The sequence below is a fragment of the Suncus etruscus genome, chromosome 7 (assembly GCF_024139225.1).
Source record: "Suncus etruscus isolate mSunEtr1 chromosome 7, mSunEtr1.pri.cur, whole genome shotgun sequence".
In the NCBI taxonomy this organism is placed as follows: Eukaryota; Metazoa; Chordata; class Mammalia; order Eulipotyphla; family Soricidae; genus Suncus; species Suncus etruscus.
Window position 1 is genome coordinate 45910430 of NC_064854.1, and position 16237 is coordinate 45926666.

The 16237-nt window shown below is 38.2% G+C and overlaps 1 protein-coding gene and 1 non-coding gene across 2 annotated transcripts in view; one reads left to right on the forward strand and one right to left on the reverse strand.

The window, feature by feature from the left end:
• The window catches only part of SMYD3 (SET and MYND domain containing 3), an 834473-nt gene that overhangs the window by 652891 nt on the left and 165345 nt on the right, over positions 1 to 16237 (forward strand). Inside the window, exon 8 of the mRNA XM_049776664.1 lies at positions 2748 to 2858. Coding sequence (XP_049632621.1) covers positions 2748 to 2858 — 111 coding nt within the window. The remainder of the gene's footprint in view (positions 1 to 2747; positions 2859 to 16237) is intronic.
• Positions 12377 to 12506, reverse strand: LOC126014657 (small nucleolar RNA SNORA22). Its single transcript, XR_007497664.1, has one exon. It is a non-coding gene; the product is annotated as a small nucleolar RNA SNORA22 (small nucleolar RNA).

Consider the following 16237-nt stretch of genomic DNA (forward strand, 5'->3'; position numbering starts at 1 on the left):
AGAGTAGTCCCTAAGCATAGAACCACGAGTAAGCCCTGAATACTGCCCGATATAATCCCAAAACAAAACAAATCAAAAATACTCTGAAAACATTTGGGCTAGAGAGCTAAGACTGCAAGTAAGGCACCTGCCTTGCACCTATAGTCTCTTTTTCTTTCTCAGCACTCCCAGGAGTGATCCTTAAGTCCAGAGCCAGAAAAAAATCCTGAGCATTTCTGGGTGTGGTCCAAGAAACAAAGGGGAAAAAAAGAAAAACAGATACAGTTGTTGGTTACAGTGTTAGAGATAAGTGTGAGTTGTTATTGGAACTCAAAAGATATGAGGGAGATCACCATGGTAGTTCTGAAAGAGATGGGGATGTATGTCAAGTCAAAAGGGAGACAGAAAAATTTAGAAAGGGAAGAACAAGGGAGATAGTTCAAGGGTTAGACAGATAGATGATGGATAGATAGATAGATAGATAGATGATAAATAGTTGATAGATGATTTATAGGTAGAGATAGATGAAAGATAAATTATAGATAGATAGAAGATAGATAGATAGATGATAGATAGATAGATAGATAGATAGATAGATAGATAGATAGATAGATAGATAGATAGATGGTTCTACCCAGGGATAGAACAAGAGACAAGGGAGATAGTCAATGGATTGAGCATATGTTCAAATGCAGAGTTACAGTTTTAAGCCCCACTATATATATACTTGGTACCTTGAGTACTGAGCTTGCAGTAGCCCCTGAGTACTGCTAACTGTGTCACTTAAACCTTATCCCCCAAAAAGAGAAGGATAAGATTGGATTTTGTGAAGCTGTTGCCTTTATCACTATCATTGATGAAGGGACAGTTTTCAAATCATTTTTTTCTAATCTGTTACTGACTGATCTTTTTGTATGATTCATTAAAATGAATCATTAGAAAAATGATATAACAAACACAAAGTTTTTATTTTAGAGTGATCTGAGTTTTCTTTACCACATTGTCATAAGTATCTTTAAATAGCACTTTGTGTTGTTTAATTCATTATAAATTAGAAATTCAAACTAGTGTCTAGGAGCCACTAAGTTACACTCTGAAAAGCCATAGTATAGATGTAACTTTGGATATAAGTAAAAGCAGAAATCATTAGAACATTTTGGCCAGAGCCAAGATTTGAGGTGACTTAGTTTCAGTTTATCACTCTGGACAGAGTCTAGATAGCAGAGATTCCAGGAGATAAGCCATAGACTAGGTAGTTGCTTGATTTGCTTCATAGGGGCAGTGGATCCTGGCTCAGACCAGGGTGAGAGTCACAGAAAAGGTAGAAAGGAACTAATTCTAGATAGACTTTTTTTTTTTTTTTTTTAAGATTGGGTCCTACAGAATGTCTGGGTATATTAGATGGGAAAATAAAATAAAAAGAACTCAGTGATGACTTTGAGGTTTTACTCAGAACAGCACAAAAGATGAAGCTGAAATTGGTAAAAATTCTCCCTGAGGTAGAGTAGATTGGGATGGGGTGGTATGGGGTGAGGGGAGGTCGAGAAGTCCAGGCTGTATATTTTGAAGTTACTTTCAGTACATAAGATAGTAAACACTGATCTCTGTCAGGTATTGAAAAAGAGAGAGAAAGAGAAAGAGAGAGGGGGGGAGAGAGAGAGGTAGTTAAATGAAAAATGTACTTGAAAGCCTCTGTCTCAATGTAGAATTTTAGGATTAGAGAGAAATTTGAGGAATTTCTGAATGTGTTCTCTCACCTATGACCTTTCACATCCAAGGAAGTGCGTAGTTATTATATTTGAAAGGATTCAAGGAAGTCACTAAGGAACTGCCAGTAATTGCATTCTGAGATCTAATTCACCCTATTTGGAAATGATTCCACCCTAAAACAATTTTAATTGCAAGTAAGAGAACTATCTCCTCATTTCAATAATACTAATTCTGATTGACCCTAAATTCCATGAAGCAGCTATGGAGTTGATTATGATTTAAAGACAATCTGGCTACATCATCTGTCACCCTTTGATTGCCAGCATTAATTTGGCTTCTCTAATTGCCTATGGCTGTAGAGTTTATTACCAAACCATACTGAGTATACATCTCTTGGATTTTAATGTTTAATAAATAAAAGATAAGGTGACAGTCCTTTAAAATAAATATATGATATACACATATTTACCATATAAAAAGACTAGAATATAATTATGAAAAATACATATTCAATGTACTGGGGAGGTAGTACAAAGGTTAAATGCTTGCCTTGCATGCACCTGACCCAGGTTTAATCCTGAGAACCACATGTGGTCTCCCAAGATTCACCAGGAAGTGATTATTAAGCACAGAGCCAGGAGTGAACCCTGAGCACTGTCAGGTGTAGCCCAGAAACAAAATTTACATTTGGTAGGTGTATACAACAAGTAGTATCTATACACTCTTTTTTGGTGTTTAATAGAAAAATGGTTCACTTTAAGAGTTAGCATTATTGGGGCCAGAAAGAGAGTACAACCAGTAAGGTAACTTTCCTTGCTCACAGTGACTCAGGTTCTATCCTCACCACTATATATGGTTTCCCGAGTTCCACCAATAATGATCATAAGCAGAGAATAAAGAGTGAGCCCTGAGCACCACTCGCTGTTTCCTGAACCAAACACATACATACATGCACAAACACACACAATTAGCAATATTAAAATATTTCCTTTACAAAAAAGAACGCTTGTGACAACCATGTCACAAATAAAACCTCTTACTTCTCTCTGCCCCTCTAGCTCACCATCTGCTACCTGGACATGCTGATGACAAGTGGGGAGCGCCAGAAACAGCTGAAGGACCAATACTGCTTTGAGTGTGATTGTTCCCGTTGCCAAACACAGGACAAGGTATGTTGTATGCAATCAGTCTCTAGGGCTATATCCTTTAGAAGACTTTGTTTCTGTTTCATTCATCTAAATGCAATGTCCTCAGCACATAGTTAAAAACAAGTTTAAAAAAATGCATGTTATTTCTGTCACCTACCAAGCACCAGGGTCCTTGAAGTCTAGAAGCTAGAGGGAATGAAGGCATAAACATGTAATTAAAAGGATATTGAAGACCAGAATGTTATTAGAGCGTACAACAGGAATTTTAAGTTACATTGTGATTGATAACAGCTATTAGTTAGTAATGAACATACCAAATTATATTAAGCTTTTTTACTGATAAAAAAAATTTGTTCTATAAGGCTTTCTACCATAAAACTTAATCAATGGAGATCACTTATCTAGCAACTGTTACTCTGAGAAAGAAAGAATAAACGCCATAAAGATAATGAATGGACTTTCTTCATATTCTACTTTTCTCACACTGAATGTCTTTACTACTTGGAGTAGCTGATAAAAGCTTGCTTTTATGGAATGCTTCAGTTAGTTGGAATGCTTTAATAATTTTTATCTCACTTGAAATAAATAATGATAAATTAAGAAACAGCTCAGAATTGTTGGGATTTATACCTCTAGGAGAGAATTACAGAAGAAGTGCAGAACTACAAACCAGATCTTTTTGTTTTGTATAGTTTCGTTTGAGAAGAGCAAATCCAGAGGTACTCAGGGCTTATGACCTGGCTCTGTGCTCAGGGATTACGCCTGGTGAGACTCAGCTGACTAAATGGGGTGTGGCAAACCAACCTAAGTCAACTATGTTGAAGGCAATTGCTCTACTGTAGTATCCCTACAACCCCAAGAACCAGATCTTCTGATTAAATCTAGTTCCCCTTTTACCATAATCACCTGTAACTTTTGGTGTCAGCACTGGTAAAGAAAGGTCTTTGCTTTCACTCACTCCTTAATTAGGTGCCTAAGAATGTTTGTTTGTTTGGTTTGTTAGTTTCATTAAAAATAACTTTTATTGGAGCTGGAGAGATAGCATGGAGGTAGGGCATTTGCCTTGTATGCAGAAGGACAGTGATTCAAATCACAGTATCCCATATGGTCTTCCGAGTCTGCCAGGAGCAATTTCTGAGCATAGAGCCAGGAGTAACCTCTGAGCGCTGCCGTGTGTGATCCAAAAACCAATAATAATAATAATAATAATAATAATAATAATAATAACTTTTATTATGAAGCTTGCCACAAGTAGCAGGGAGTGCAGTTAGGGCAAAAAGAAAAAACTATGACAATGATAGTTGGAAATGATCACTCTGGACAAGAATTGAGTGCTGAAAGGAAATGAAGTGCTATGGATGATACTCCTTCAGTAACAATATTGCAAACCGCAGTGTCTTTTAAAAAAAATAAGGAAGAGAGAAAAAGAGACAGGGAGGAAAATTGTCTGTCTCAGAATCAGGCAGGAGAGAGGGCCTGAGGGAAACTGGGGACATTGGTGGCAAGAAATGTGCACTGGTGAAGGGATAAGTGGTGGGCATAGTATGACTGAACTCTATCATGAACAACTTTGTAACTGTATATCTCACAGTGATTCAATGAAAGTATTTTATTTATTTATTTATTCATTTATTCATTTATTTATTTTTGTTTTTGGGTCACACCCGGCAGCACTCAGGGAATACTCTTGGCTCTATGCTCAGAAATTGCTCTTGGCAGGCTCGGGGGACCGTATTGGATTTCAGAATTCTAACCACCGTTCTTCTGCATGCAAGGCAAATGCCCTACTTCCATGCTATCTCTCCAGCCCTCTAAAGAATTTATTTATTGAAAAATAAATAGCTTTTAGGAAAAGTAACTGAAAGGTAAAATGGAGCAACTACTAACAGCCCTCCAAGGTTCAGTACACTTCAATGTTAGCCTTTTGCAAGCATGACAGACATTCACTTTGGATACCTCCTCAGACTGAATCTGGAATGACAGACAGCAAGCTAGCTTTACACATGGACTGGGAAGGGGAAAGCTTTGAGCAAATTCCTCTGCATGTCAATTCTCTATACGTCTTCAAAATTTTCATTTATCCATATCACTTACTATTACATTATGTTACTTTACATTACGTTATGTTATGGGGTCAAGTATGCTTTTAAAATATTGTTATGATTGAAATCTGGCCTAGCTCAGTATTTGAGAGAAGGTTTTGGGGCCCGGAGAGATAGCACAGTGGTGTTTGCCTTGCAAGCAACCGATCCAGGACCAAAGGTGGTTGGTTCGAATCCCGGTGTTCCATTTGGTCCCCTGTGCCTGCCAGGAGCCATTTCTGAGCAGACAGCCAGAAGTAACCCCTGAGCACCGCCGAGTGTGGTCCAAAAACCAATAAAATAAAATAAAATAAAATAAAATAAAATAAAATAAAGAGAGAAGGTTTTGACTATAAATAATAGATTAAGCAACTCAAACTGTCTCTAATAGATGTGTCTTGAGACAAACATTGGAAGAATTCTGGAGAAGTCCTGGTAGTGAACTGCTCCTTGGCTCCTCATTGGTTTACCATCTTCTGTGTCCTTGCTCTATCTTTTGTGCTCCCTGAATAATTTTTTCTCCCATTTTCCGCCATCCATACCCTGCCCTCAGACAGTGTATTAAAGCTTTCAACCGAGGAAAGGAACTGTGAAAAAGTAAGAAATAGTAAATGGAAAAAATTAGAAGAGTAAGGAGAACTAAAATCTTTGTTCTAGTTTTTCAAGGTTTTTTTTTTTTTGTGGGGGGTCACACCTGGTGATGCTCAGCCTGGCTATGTGCTCAAAAATCACTCCTGGCTTGGGGGACCATATGGGATGACGGGGGATCTAACCACGGTCTGTCCTAGGTCAGCATGTGCAAGGCAAATGCCCTACTGCTTGCGCCACAGCTCCGGATCCAAGTTTTTTGAGTTTTTATTCCAGAGGGTGACGAGGAGAAGAGTCAAAATATGATTCTTGAAAGACAAGCTGCAGTATATACTTCTTCCCTCTCTGAGTGATCATTCAACAATGTATTAGGACTCTTTTGAGAAGGGAAGATCAATAGGGTGTGTATATGTGTATATGTGTGTGTGTTTGTGTGTATGTGGAGAGGTGGAAATACAAAGAGAGAGAGAAAGAGAGATATTTATTATAAAACTTAGCTTTATAGTTGGCAAGTGGGTCCCTAAGAGAGCTAATAGTGCTAGATGAGGTCATAAAACTGGTAGGCTTGAGACCTCAAAGAGCCAGTGTTTTTATTTAAGTATGAAAGGAAAAAATGTCAAAGCTTTAAATCAGAAGGGTTTTTTTTCTCTTCCAGAAGCATAAGTCCTTTTGGTCTATCACATCTTCAGCTGAGACCTACCTACATTGATACATGCAATATGCTTTGTACAGTACAAAAGACACCCTCAAAAAATACAGAGAATAATATTTGTCCAAGTATCTGTGGCCTAGTCCAGTTGACAGATGACATTAACTGTTATAAATCCCATCCTAGAGATAGACCACATTGATGAAATTAAAAAATAATTCAGTTACTCATCTAATGAACAGTAATTTGGGAGAATTCTTTCAACCTACCTGATTTGCGCTGGGAAATTAAACTAGAAGACGTTTTGGGTTTGCTTTGGGCCATACCATACCTGGCAGTTGTCAGGATTTACTCTAGTCTCTGTGCTCAGAAATTACTCCTGGCAGTGCTCAGGGGACCATGTGCTGTTCCAGGGGTTGCAGTGGGATCTGCTATGTGCAAGCCAAAGATGATGTATCTCTCCTGCCTACAGAGGAGATCTTCTGTTTTGTTTTATTTGTATTTGGCTCACACCAGTGGTGCTTGGAAGTTACTCCTGTGGGCTCACGGGACCATATAGAATACTGGAGATGAACATGTTTCTTAAGCCACAAGACCTCAACTATGCTACCACTTCAGCCCCCTAGACTGGAAAATCTAAAGGTCCCTTCCAGCTTAATTATCCATTTATTTTCTAAAGTGTTTCTGGATAGAAATGGTAGGCATTTAGATGCTAGTATTTACATGAGTTCATTGTATTTCCAAGTCTCCCTTTATCTGGGATTGTTTCCTCTTTAGTGATATAAGCACATCACTTTTGAAATTGCTATATTCTGAATTTTCTTTGAAAAAAAAATACAGAGCTACATTCAGCTTAGTATATTCCCCAAAGATATTAAATTCAAAATTACTTCAGCCAAAATTAAATGTACTTCCGTTCTTAGATATGAGTTTTCAACCCTGCTTTTCTGCTTTTCTCAGAATCTAGAAAATTTATCATGATAGGTTTCTGCATCAAGCAATATTTACTTGTCTGTATTCTTGCATAATCCTAGACTTTCAGGCAAGAAAGAGGTTTTTAATGATGGATATACTCTGCATGTGTATGGCTAGTTGTCCTTTATAATCAACAGCAGCTTAATTTCTGGAAGAAGAAAAAAGAAATGTTTTACCTTTTAAAGGAGCTTTTGGAATGATTTAGCTTCTCTTGTGGTTTCTCAGCCCAAAATCCAAGGCAAGAGAAGCAAATAGATCAAATGAAATTAATTTCATTAATTTGTGGAGCATATGTAGCAGGCTTCCCTAGAAGAAATGCTTTTTATTTAAACAAATAGTTGTTTACTTGCTATGTCATTATTCTTTCCTAAATACTCCTGCATTTTAGACTTTTAAAACAAGATGTCTATTTCTGATTTGGTTGCTTTACTTCTTGATTATTATATAGTCAGTATCACTAGACCCTCAATTCCTTCTGTTTTTCAAAAATATTTTTTAGTTATTTACTTTGTTTTTTTTGAGGCCACACCCAGCTGTACATACTTCTGGCTCTGTACTCAAGGATCACTCCTTGCAGTGCTCAGGGAACAATACGCAATGCTAGGGACCAAACTTGGGTCCATTGGATGCAAGCAAAGCACTTTAGACCTTACTATCTCTCTTGCTCCTCAGTTTCCTCCCTATAAAACAGGTTATAATCTGTTGTAAAGTAGGTTTTCTTAAATAGCAGCAAGCTGTTGTTTGCTTTAGAGGTTATTTTTGTTGTTATTTTTGTTGTTATTTTGTTTTATTTTGTTTTTGGTTTTTCTGCCACACTTGGTGAGGCTCAGGGGTTACTCCTGGCTTTGCGCTTAGAAATCATTCCTGGATTGGGGGACCATATGAGACACCAGAGGATTGAACTGCGATTCATCCTAGGTTAGCGTGTGCAAGGCAGACGTCTTACCACTTGTGTCACTGCTCTGGCCCCTGAGTTTTATTTTTTGTTTTTGGACCACACCTGGTGGAGGCTCAGGACTTACTTCTGGCTCTATGCTTAGGGACCATTCCTACAAGAGCTGAGGGATCAGACTAGGTTTGACTGCATGCAAGATAAGCACCTTACCTATTATACTGTCTGGTCCTGCTTTGCTTGAGAATTTCTAAAAACAGATAGCATTATCTTTAGTCTTCAGGATAAACTTCAAATTCTTAGCAAGGCATTCAATGTTTACCAAGTCATAATTAACTCTAGATCCAACCTATCTTGTTTCTGTTCCTTCTTTTCTTTTCCCCATTCTTCTCCTCTCCTCTTCTATTGGTCAGCTTGTTCTTGTCTAATGTATTTTCTCTAACTATATTCTTTTCTCTGCCCAAAAGATTCTTTGGCATCTTAAAAATACACTTACATTCTTGCATATATAATACAATAGCCCCAGGTTTTAATTTATGAGATAAAAGTTAGAACAAATGAGTTGAAAGCAAATTAATAATCAAAATGCATGGCATATAATCCTATATAGTGAAAAATAAGTCACAGATTTGCTTTAAACTTCTCAGCAGCTAAAGCCGAAAGACCAATTTTAACTAATCCAGGATCTGTAAGATAGAATATACTATATTTCTTAGAGTATATCTTGAAGGCCTGAAACCTTCCCCAATGGTCCCTTGGAGACTGAATGGTCAGTGTTGTTATTAGACCTGACAATAATATTAGAATAGTGGTTTTATAAGTTGCTGGTAAAATATTAGAAAAAGACATTGAATTATTAACTTGCGGGGTCCTGAAGCCCCCCAGGGGGGCCCGGCCAGCAGGAATTAGCTGGGAAGACTTCTCAGACAACCGCACTCATATTTTGCTGGGTAGAAGCACAACCACACTGTAAAAAATCTGAGAGAGGTTAATAATAAAGACCCAAGGCAATGTCTCACTGCTCAAGGGCCACTTTATTTGGCTACAGCTCCTTCTTATATAGAGGAGAAGGGGGCAGTACAAGGGTGATGTCAATCACACTTTTGGCATGAAAATTACTTCATTATTCCAAATAAGGCAAGTGGGCAATACTTCTTGCAGTATCCATGGAAACATCTTGTGACCTTCTAGCTGCATTCCTAATTGCTTGACTATCAGGAGGTGGTGCAAGATGTGCTTGCCTCAGTGATCTTGAACAGACAATGTAGCATATACACAATAATGAATGTCTTGTAAACTCAGGGATATGGTTAAGGGAGTAAGGCCTCTTTTCTGGGAATGGTACTGGGCTGTGTTGCTCTCCTCCGGGCTAAAAGATTAATTATACTTTGCAGCTGCATTTTCCTTTCTCTTTGGCCCAAGAACTTACAGCAAGACTGCATGTAGCCTTTAGGTGAAAGGCTGGATTATGGCAGAAAGAATAGCAAAATGGCCTCAAACAAGTCAGTCCCCAACATCTCCCCCTTTCTCTTCTAATAAAAGAAGGAAAGTCGTGAGCGGGTGGAAGAACCGTGTCTTAGGCTACAAGGTTTGACCAGGTCGGACACGGCCAAAGCCGCATTTAAAAGGTGGCTACAAGCGCCGTGGGTGTGCACAGAGATCCGAATTATGTGTTGTAGCCTTTTAGGGCCGTGTCCAACTGGGACCTTGCTAATCCCGTCGTAGGTATCTCCACAGCCGAGAGCACAAGTACCGGAGCGAGCTCCGTTTGTTAGCTATGCGCTTTATCTCCTGAAAACTTAGTGGCTGGAAGGGCGGCTTGGTGACAATAGCCAAGTTTTCACAGGAGTCACGTTGGGTTAACTGTTGGTAGTGAACTTGAACAGAGGTTTTTGCCGTCTCATTTACTTGGTTTTTAACAAGGGCAGTAAGTTTGCGGAAAGCCCATGGGTCAAAGGAAAAGAGCAGCATGAGGCTAATAAGAGGGCCCAAAATAGTGGACAGTAATGTATGTATCCAAGGAGAAGAGAAAAACCAACCCTGTTACCAACCTTGTTTTTCATCGAAATGTTTTTGGAAGTCTTTTATACCGTCACCAATGTGTTGAACGCTATTCCTAACTAATCCAGGTTTATCTTTGAAAATACAACATTGTTCCTTAAGGGCTACACAGACTCCCCCCTCTTACATAAGGGCAAAATATAGAGCACGACGATTTTGAAGAACTACATCAGCAAGGGAACTAACAGTATCGTAGGGGTTGAGGAGAGAAGCTAAGCTAACAGTGTTCATAATATGGGTCTGTGAGGGCTAGAGCAGAGGCATTTATAATATTTAAAATAACTTGAGAGGAGGAGGATGGGCCAGAAGGCAGAGTTCGTAGCTCACAACTTGCTTAATAGTGAGTTGATGACGCTGAGGCTGAACTTTCCAGAGAAGAAGTTTAGAGTTATTGGTGTAGATAGGAGATTTAAACGTTGTGATGCTTTTATAAAACGGCGAAACCGGTGAATTGCAGATTTAACAGTGTTCATAGCTGGTGTTGGAGAGCGCTTGGGCAGAGGCATTGACCATTTGCAGGATGAGGTTCAAGGTGGAAACCGGACCAACAGGTTTGATGGTTAATGTAGGCTTTAACAAAGCTAAAACATAATAATTATGATAAGCAAGAAACATTTCAGTAACAATATGGAGAGAAAATGCAGTGGAGTAAACAAAATAAGTGGAGTTGGGGGCTTCAATGAAGATGGAAGAGTTGTTAACAATAATGGTTTGATTGCAAATGTGTGATTGTTGAACAGGCGGGCACATATATGGTTCGAGCAAGCAAAGTTCCACGACCGTGACTTGTTTACAATGGAGGTTGTTGGTTGCAATGGTGGGCATTTAAGGCAGCTAGGCAGAGTGCTTAATTCAGCATTGTCAAAGGTGGAGTCCGTCAGAAACAGGTTTGCAGGAAAGGCGGCTGGCAGGAGGTTTATAAGAAAACAGCTTGGCAGGAGGCAAAATGGTTACTTTATATAAAAATTAAGAATTTACTTAGTCCTTTGGCTTGGGTTTACAGTCAGAAAACATTAGCAATTTACATTACACTAGTTATTTTTGAATACCACGGGAATGTTATTTGACCTTTGTTAGACTTTGGCATAAAAGAAAATTTATAATTAACAATTGCCAATTAAAAAAATTTTTTTTAAACAATATAAAGGATCTTTTTTAAACTTTTAGTTATTATGTTAAAGCTGGATGCTATTTTTTAGCCATAAATACGTATTCTATAGGCCTGAACTTACACATAACAGGAAAGCCGGGTGACTGCAAAGTCCAGAAATTCTCCAGGGAAAAGTTATCCCCGATGGCCATTGAGAAATCTGGGGTTTGCCATCTCCCACACCCTCTGCCATGTTTTTAGAAGGACAAAGCTAGCTTAATACATAATTTTTAACACATGATTTTTAGTTGCAAGATGCCAGTTTGTGAACTGACTAGACTGAACCAGGTTGAAAAAATTAATTGAAATTTGAAAAATGGATAAGGCTTTAAAAATTGTATTATTATAAAATGTAGAGATAACAAATAAACAGACAAAACAAAACAACACTAAACACAACATTTTACACTTGTGGCCACTTTCATTCATCACAACAGACACATAAACAGACAAAAGGATTGATTTAAGACTTATTTATAAAAAATTGACAAGCGCTTTTAAATATTTAGCTAGCATGTTTGTGAGAAGAAAAAAAATTTTGTAGAAAAACTTTTTTAGTTTTGAGAAGTACTTAATGTAGATGGAGTGGAACTTTGCTGAAAATAAATTTTAAGGTTTAGAATTAACACAAAACATTTTTAAAACAATTTTAATTTGAAGTTTAAAACATTAAGTAAAATGGTTAATGAGCACTGTAGAAGGAGTATTCACTCTGAAGTATGAAATCATTTGCTGTAAATGAATAGGTTTTATTTAAATTGGTTTTGCAGTAGAACAGTAAGACAGCTGCAATAAAGTGTTAAAATTTTTATGATTAAACACAATAGCATGAACTATGATTATTAAAGGTATAAAAACTGATTTTAAAAATACAAACAACTGTTTTTACTATGAAGACTTTAAGTGAATAATTTGTAAAAAATATTATATACTAAATTAACTAAATGCTTAGATTATTATAAAATATAGTTAAAGACATTGGATACATTTACACACCTAGAACTTAAGACTAAAATTATGTTTAATACTAGTTAATTTGCTTATAAAGTTTAGTTACTTTTATATATTACTTATAAAATTATATATAATATATTTTTTCATTTATATTATTTTTTCACTGCGACACAAATATACAGATTTATATAATGTGCTGATATTTTGAATGCACTTAAAATAATAGTTCTTTCAATGCAGAAATAAAGAACAACCATTGCTGTAGCACAAAGTTAAAACTAAGGGTATTATAAAGCACACTTAGGTGTTTACTGTGCATTAAATTAACTATATTGTTTAAAAAGGCTAACTACATTATTTTTCACATAATTTGGTAAATACTTTAAAAATTAAAATAAAACTTTTAATAGAAATATAAGACTTAAATTTAACACTTTTGTGTTCGTTTGGATTTTAAAACACAAAGAAGTTTTTCTTTTACCAACATTTTGTTATCTGTAAAGTGACAGAATTATGACCTTGCTTTAAAATTTTCTGAGAGGCATGAAAAGAAAAAAAAAAAAAGTTTATTGCCCTTATGTTCCTGTTGCTTTTTAATGTTTTAATAATTACTTTACACTACTTAATGCACTAAACCTAATAACACATATTTGACGAAGTGTAGGGCTGACAAGGTGAAGCAGAGTTTTTCACTGATAACTTGGGGAGGGGCTAGCACAGTTAACAGCAGGAAGGTTAGAGGCAAATTATTTACAGTTAGCAGGGTGTAATGATATATAGGAAAAAAAAAGCAATCTTTTAAGATTAATTACTAATTTATTGGAATTAGAGGGAATGGCAACTGAAGAGGGGAGTCTGGGTTGCAAAAGCACCATGGGGATCATGGTTTTATTAATTGATTTGAGAATATGCAAGAGATGCTACTTTTCAGATTTCTTTTGAATAACAAAGATTGGGTATTTCAAGGTGAATTGGAAGGCTTAAAGTGGGAGTGGCAGGGTTTGAGCTGGCTGTTTTCCAAGGCTGGCAGGAAAGAGGCTGAAGGAGGCTGAGGATTGGTTTGAGCAAAATGTACTGAAGGTACATTAGGCTCAGAAGTTTTAACAGCAAAGTGTAGATATCGCAAGGTTTTATGGCTTAGCAGATGATACTTTGTAATTATCCTGCTTACTGTGCCCTTAGAATTTTTTGTAGGCACTGCAGCAGTTTCTGTTTTATGGCACTTAGCCTGACTTTTATTAGTTTGTTCCTTTGAGTTCTCAAGAGGGGGGCCTGGCCGTGGAATTCAGTGGGCAGAGGACAGACAACTATAGATTTAGGGGGGGGGGGGAACGCCTGAAAGGCAGAAACCTGTGAATTAAGAGAAGCAGCCTGTTTTTGAAGGCTTAAGATTTGTTTAAGATTTTTAATTTGGCCAAGTAGTTTCATTTCTATAGCTTTAAGAGGGGGAGCGGTGAGAGGAGGGAATCTGCCATGGTTAGGGACTGAGCGTTCTCCGCGGTGGAGGCTGCTGAGCAGGCGGGGGAAGACTTTCTCCATTAGGGAGAAAGACAGGAAAGGTAGCGCTGGTTTTTGAGCCAAGAGCATTATCAAGTTTGTTAGAGAGGTGAGAGACCATGGATGTAATTGTGGTGAGTTGGGAACTCAAGTCAGAAAAAGGGGGGGGGAGGGAGAAAGCAGCAACAGTTTGTTGCCGGTGTGGGGGAGCTGCTGGAATGCTGGCTTTGGGGAGCGACTTCCAGGCACGGAGGGCAGCAAGAGCCATGTTGGCAAGCTGGGACTTGGAAAGTGTGTGCTGTACCTTTAAGGTATGAAAAGAGGCGAGGCCAGCTATAAGAGCTTAGAGATTAGGATTCCTGCCTATTTGCAGGGGCTTTGCAATGGAAAAAAAAGTTAACTTCCCAAGAGACAAAGAGTTCAGCTTTTAGATTCTAAGCAGGAGAGCGTGTAAGGGGCTTGGGGGCCATAGGAGGTTACGGCTTGAAATGGCTCTTTGAGGCTTTTCCAATTAAAGGCTTTGTATTGTTGCAATTGCTGGCTAAGGAGGGGAGGGTGGTGAAACAGGGACGGAGCTGAAGCTAGGGAAGTGAAGGGCTGTTTAGGATTTTGCACAGAGGGTGCAGCGGCCTCTTCTGTAGGGGTCTGGGTGCATAGAGCAGAAGCATGGACAGAAGTAAGGGAGGGATATAAATGAGAAGCATTAGAGAGATCTTTAAGAGCATTAGTTACTTTGGAGACAAAGGTAGAAGAATCAGTGGTGGAGGGAGGACAAGGGGAAGTATTCTCAGAGGGAGAAGGGAGATGAGAGACAGAATTAGAACGAGAGGGAGTCCTGGAACACTCACGGGAGACTTGTTGTACATGAGATTCAACGGCATGGATGATGTCTTTGGCGGTTCCGGCATTTTTAGTTACAATGATATCTCTTAACAGGCTCCAATATTGGAACATAATTTTTTCCTTCTGTGAATCATCATTATTTACAAAATAATCACTCATTTCATGTCCTACTTTGTCCCAAGTGGACGCAACAATTTCTGGACAGGTAATAATAAACCAATGACATACATTATGAATAAACATAAGAAAATTACAAATATTCTTTTTTGGTAACCTCTATATGTCTGGCTTTCAACTCAGACTGAATATCAATAATGAATTTAAGTTCAGTACTCAATGAAAACACCCATGGAAGTGAAGCCAACGGGCGAAGCCCCAAGAGCCAATCAGGGGCGGTGATCAGAACGACTGAAAAAACTGCAGTTTAAATATTTGATTAAGGCTAACTCGTTTCAACGCCTACCCTGATGAGGTATATTCTGCGATTTACGAAACAGCTCCGGACTCGCCGACCCGTAGTCGTTCGGAGTGTGGCGGTGGTCTTCGAGCCCAGCGTTGGGCGCCAAAATGCGGGGTCCTGAAGCCCCCCAGGGGGGCCCGGCCAGCAGGAATTAGCTGGGAAGACTTCTCAGACAACCGCACTCCTATTTTGCTGGGTAGAAGCACAACCACACTGTAAAAAATCTGAGAGAGGTTAATAATAAAGACCCAAGGCAATGTCTCACTGCTCAAGGGCCACTTTATTTGGCTACAGCTCCTTCTTATATAGAGGAGAAGGGGGCAGTACAAGGGTGATGTCAATCACACTTTTGGCATGAAAATTACTTCATTATTCCAAATAAGGCAAGTGGGCAATACTTCTTGCAGTATCCATGGAAACATCTTGTGACCTTCTAGCTGCATTCCTAATTGCTTGACTATCAGGAGGTGGTGCAAGATGTGCTTGCCTCAGTGATCTTGAACAGACAATGTAGCATATACACAATAATGAATGTCTTGTAAACTCAGGGATATGGTTAAGGGAGTAAGGCCTCTTTTCTGGGAATGGTACTGGGCTGTGTTGCTCTCCTCCGGGCTAAAAGATTAATTATACTTTGCAGCTGCATTTTCCTTTCTCTTTGGCCCAAGAACTTACAGCAAGACTGCATGTAGCCTTTAGGTGAAAGGCTGGATTATGGCAGAAAGAATAGCAAAATGGCCTCAAACAAGTCAGTCCCCAACATTAACTCTATACAGTTAGAAGAAGGATGAACTAAATATAGGCCTCTTGATATAAGAATGCAGTATCATCTAAATTTTTGCTGAACTGCATCTTATTTTGTCTGTGGCCCTGGCTGCCAATGTGCAGGAAATACCAAATGGAACAAATGAAACTTCCCAAGACAGACTTCACACATCCCAACTCATCAGAGAATTCAAGCCTGTGATTTTTTTTTTTCCTTAAAGGGGGGTGTGTTCTTTTTGTGGCTGAAACACAACTAACTACAGCCATTTTTGTGATCATGTTTAAGTAAAAATATATATTAAAAATATCATGTTTAAATAAATATATATCATGAAATCATGTTTAAATAAAAAAATATATATAAAAGAAATTATAAGGGAAACAATATGGTATGAAGCCTAATTGGCAAAAGATATGGAAAGTAGTTGATTTTAAAGACTTGATAAGAATAAATAACCATGTCTTAAGGATGCATACTTTGAGGG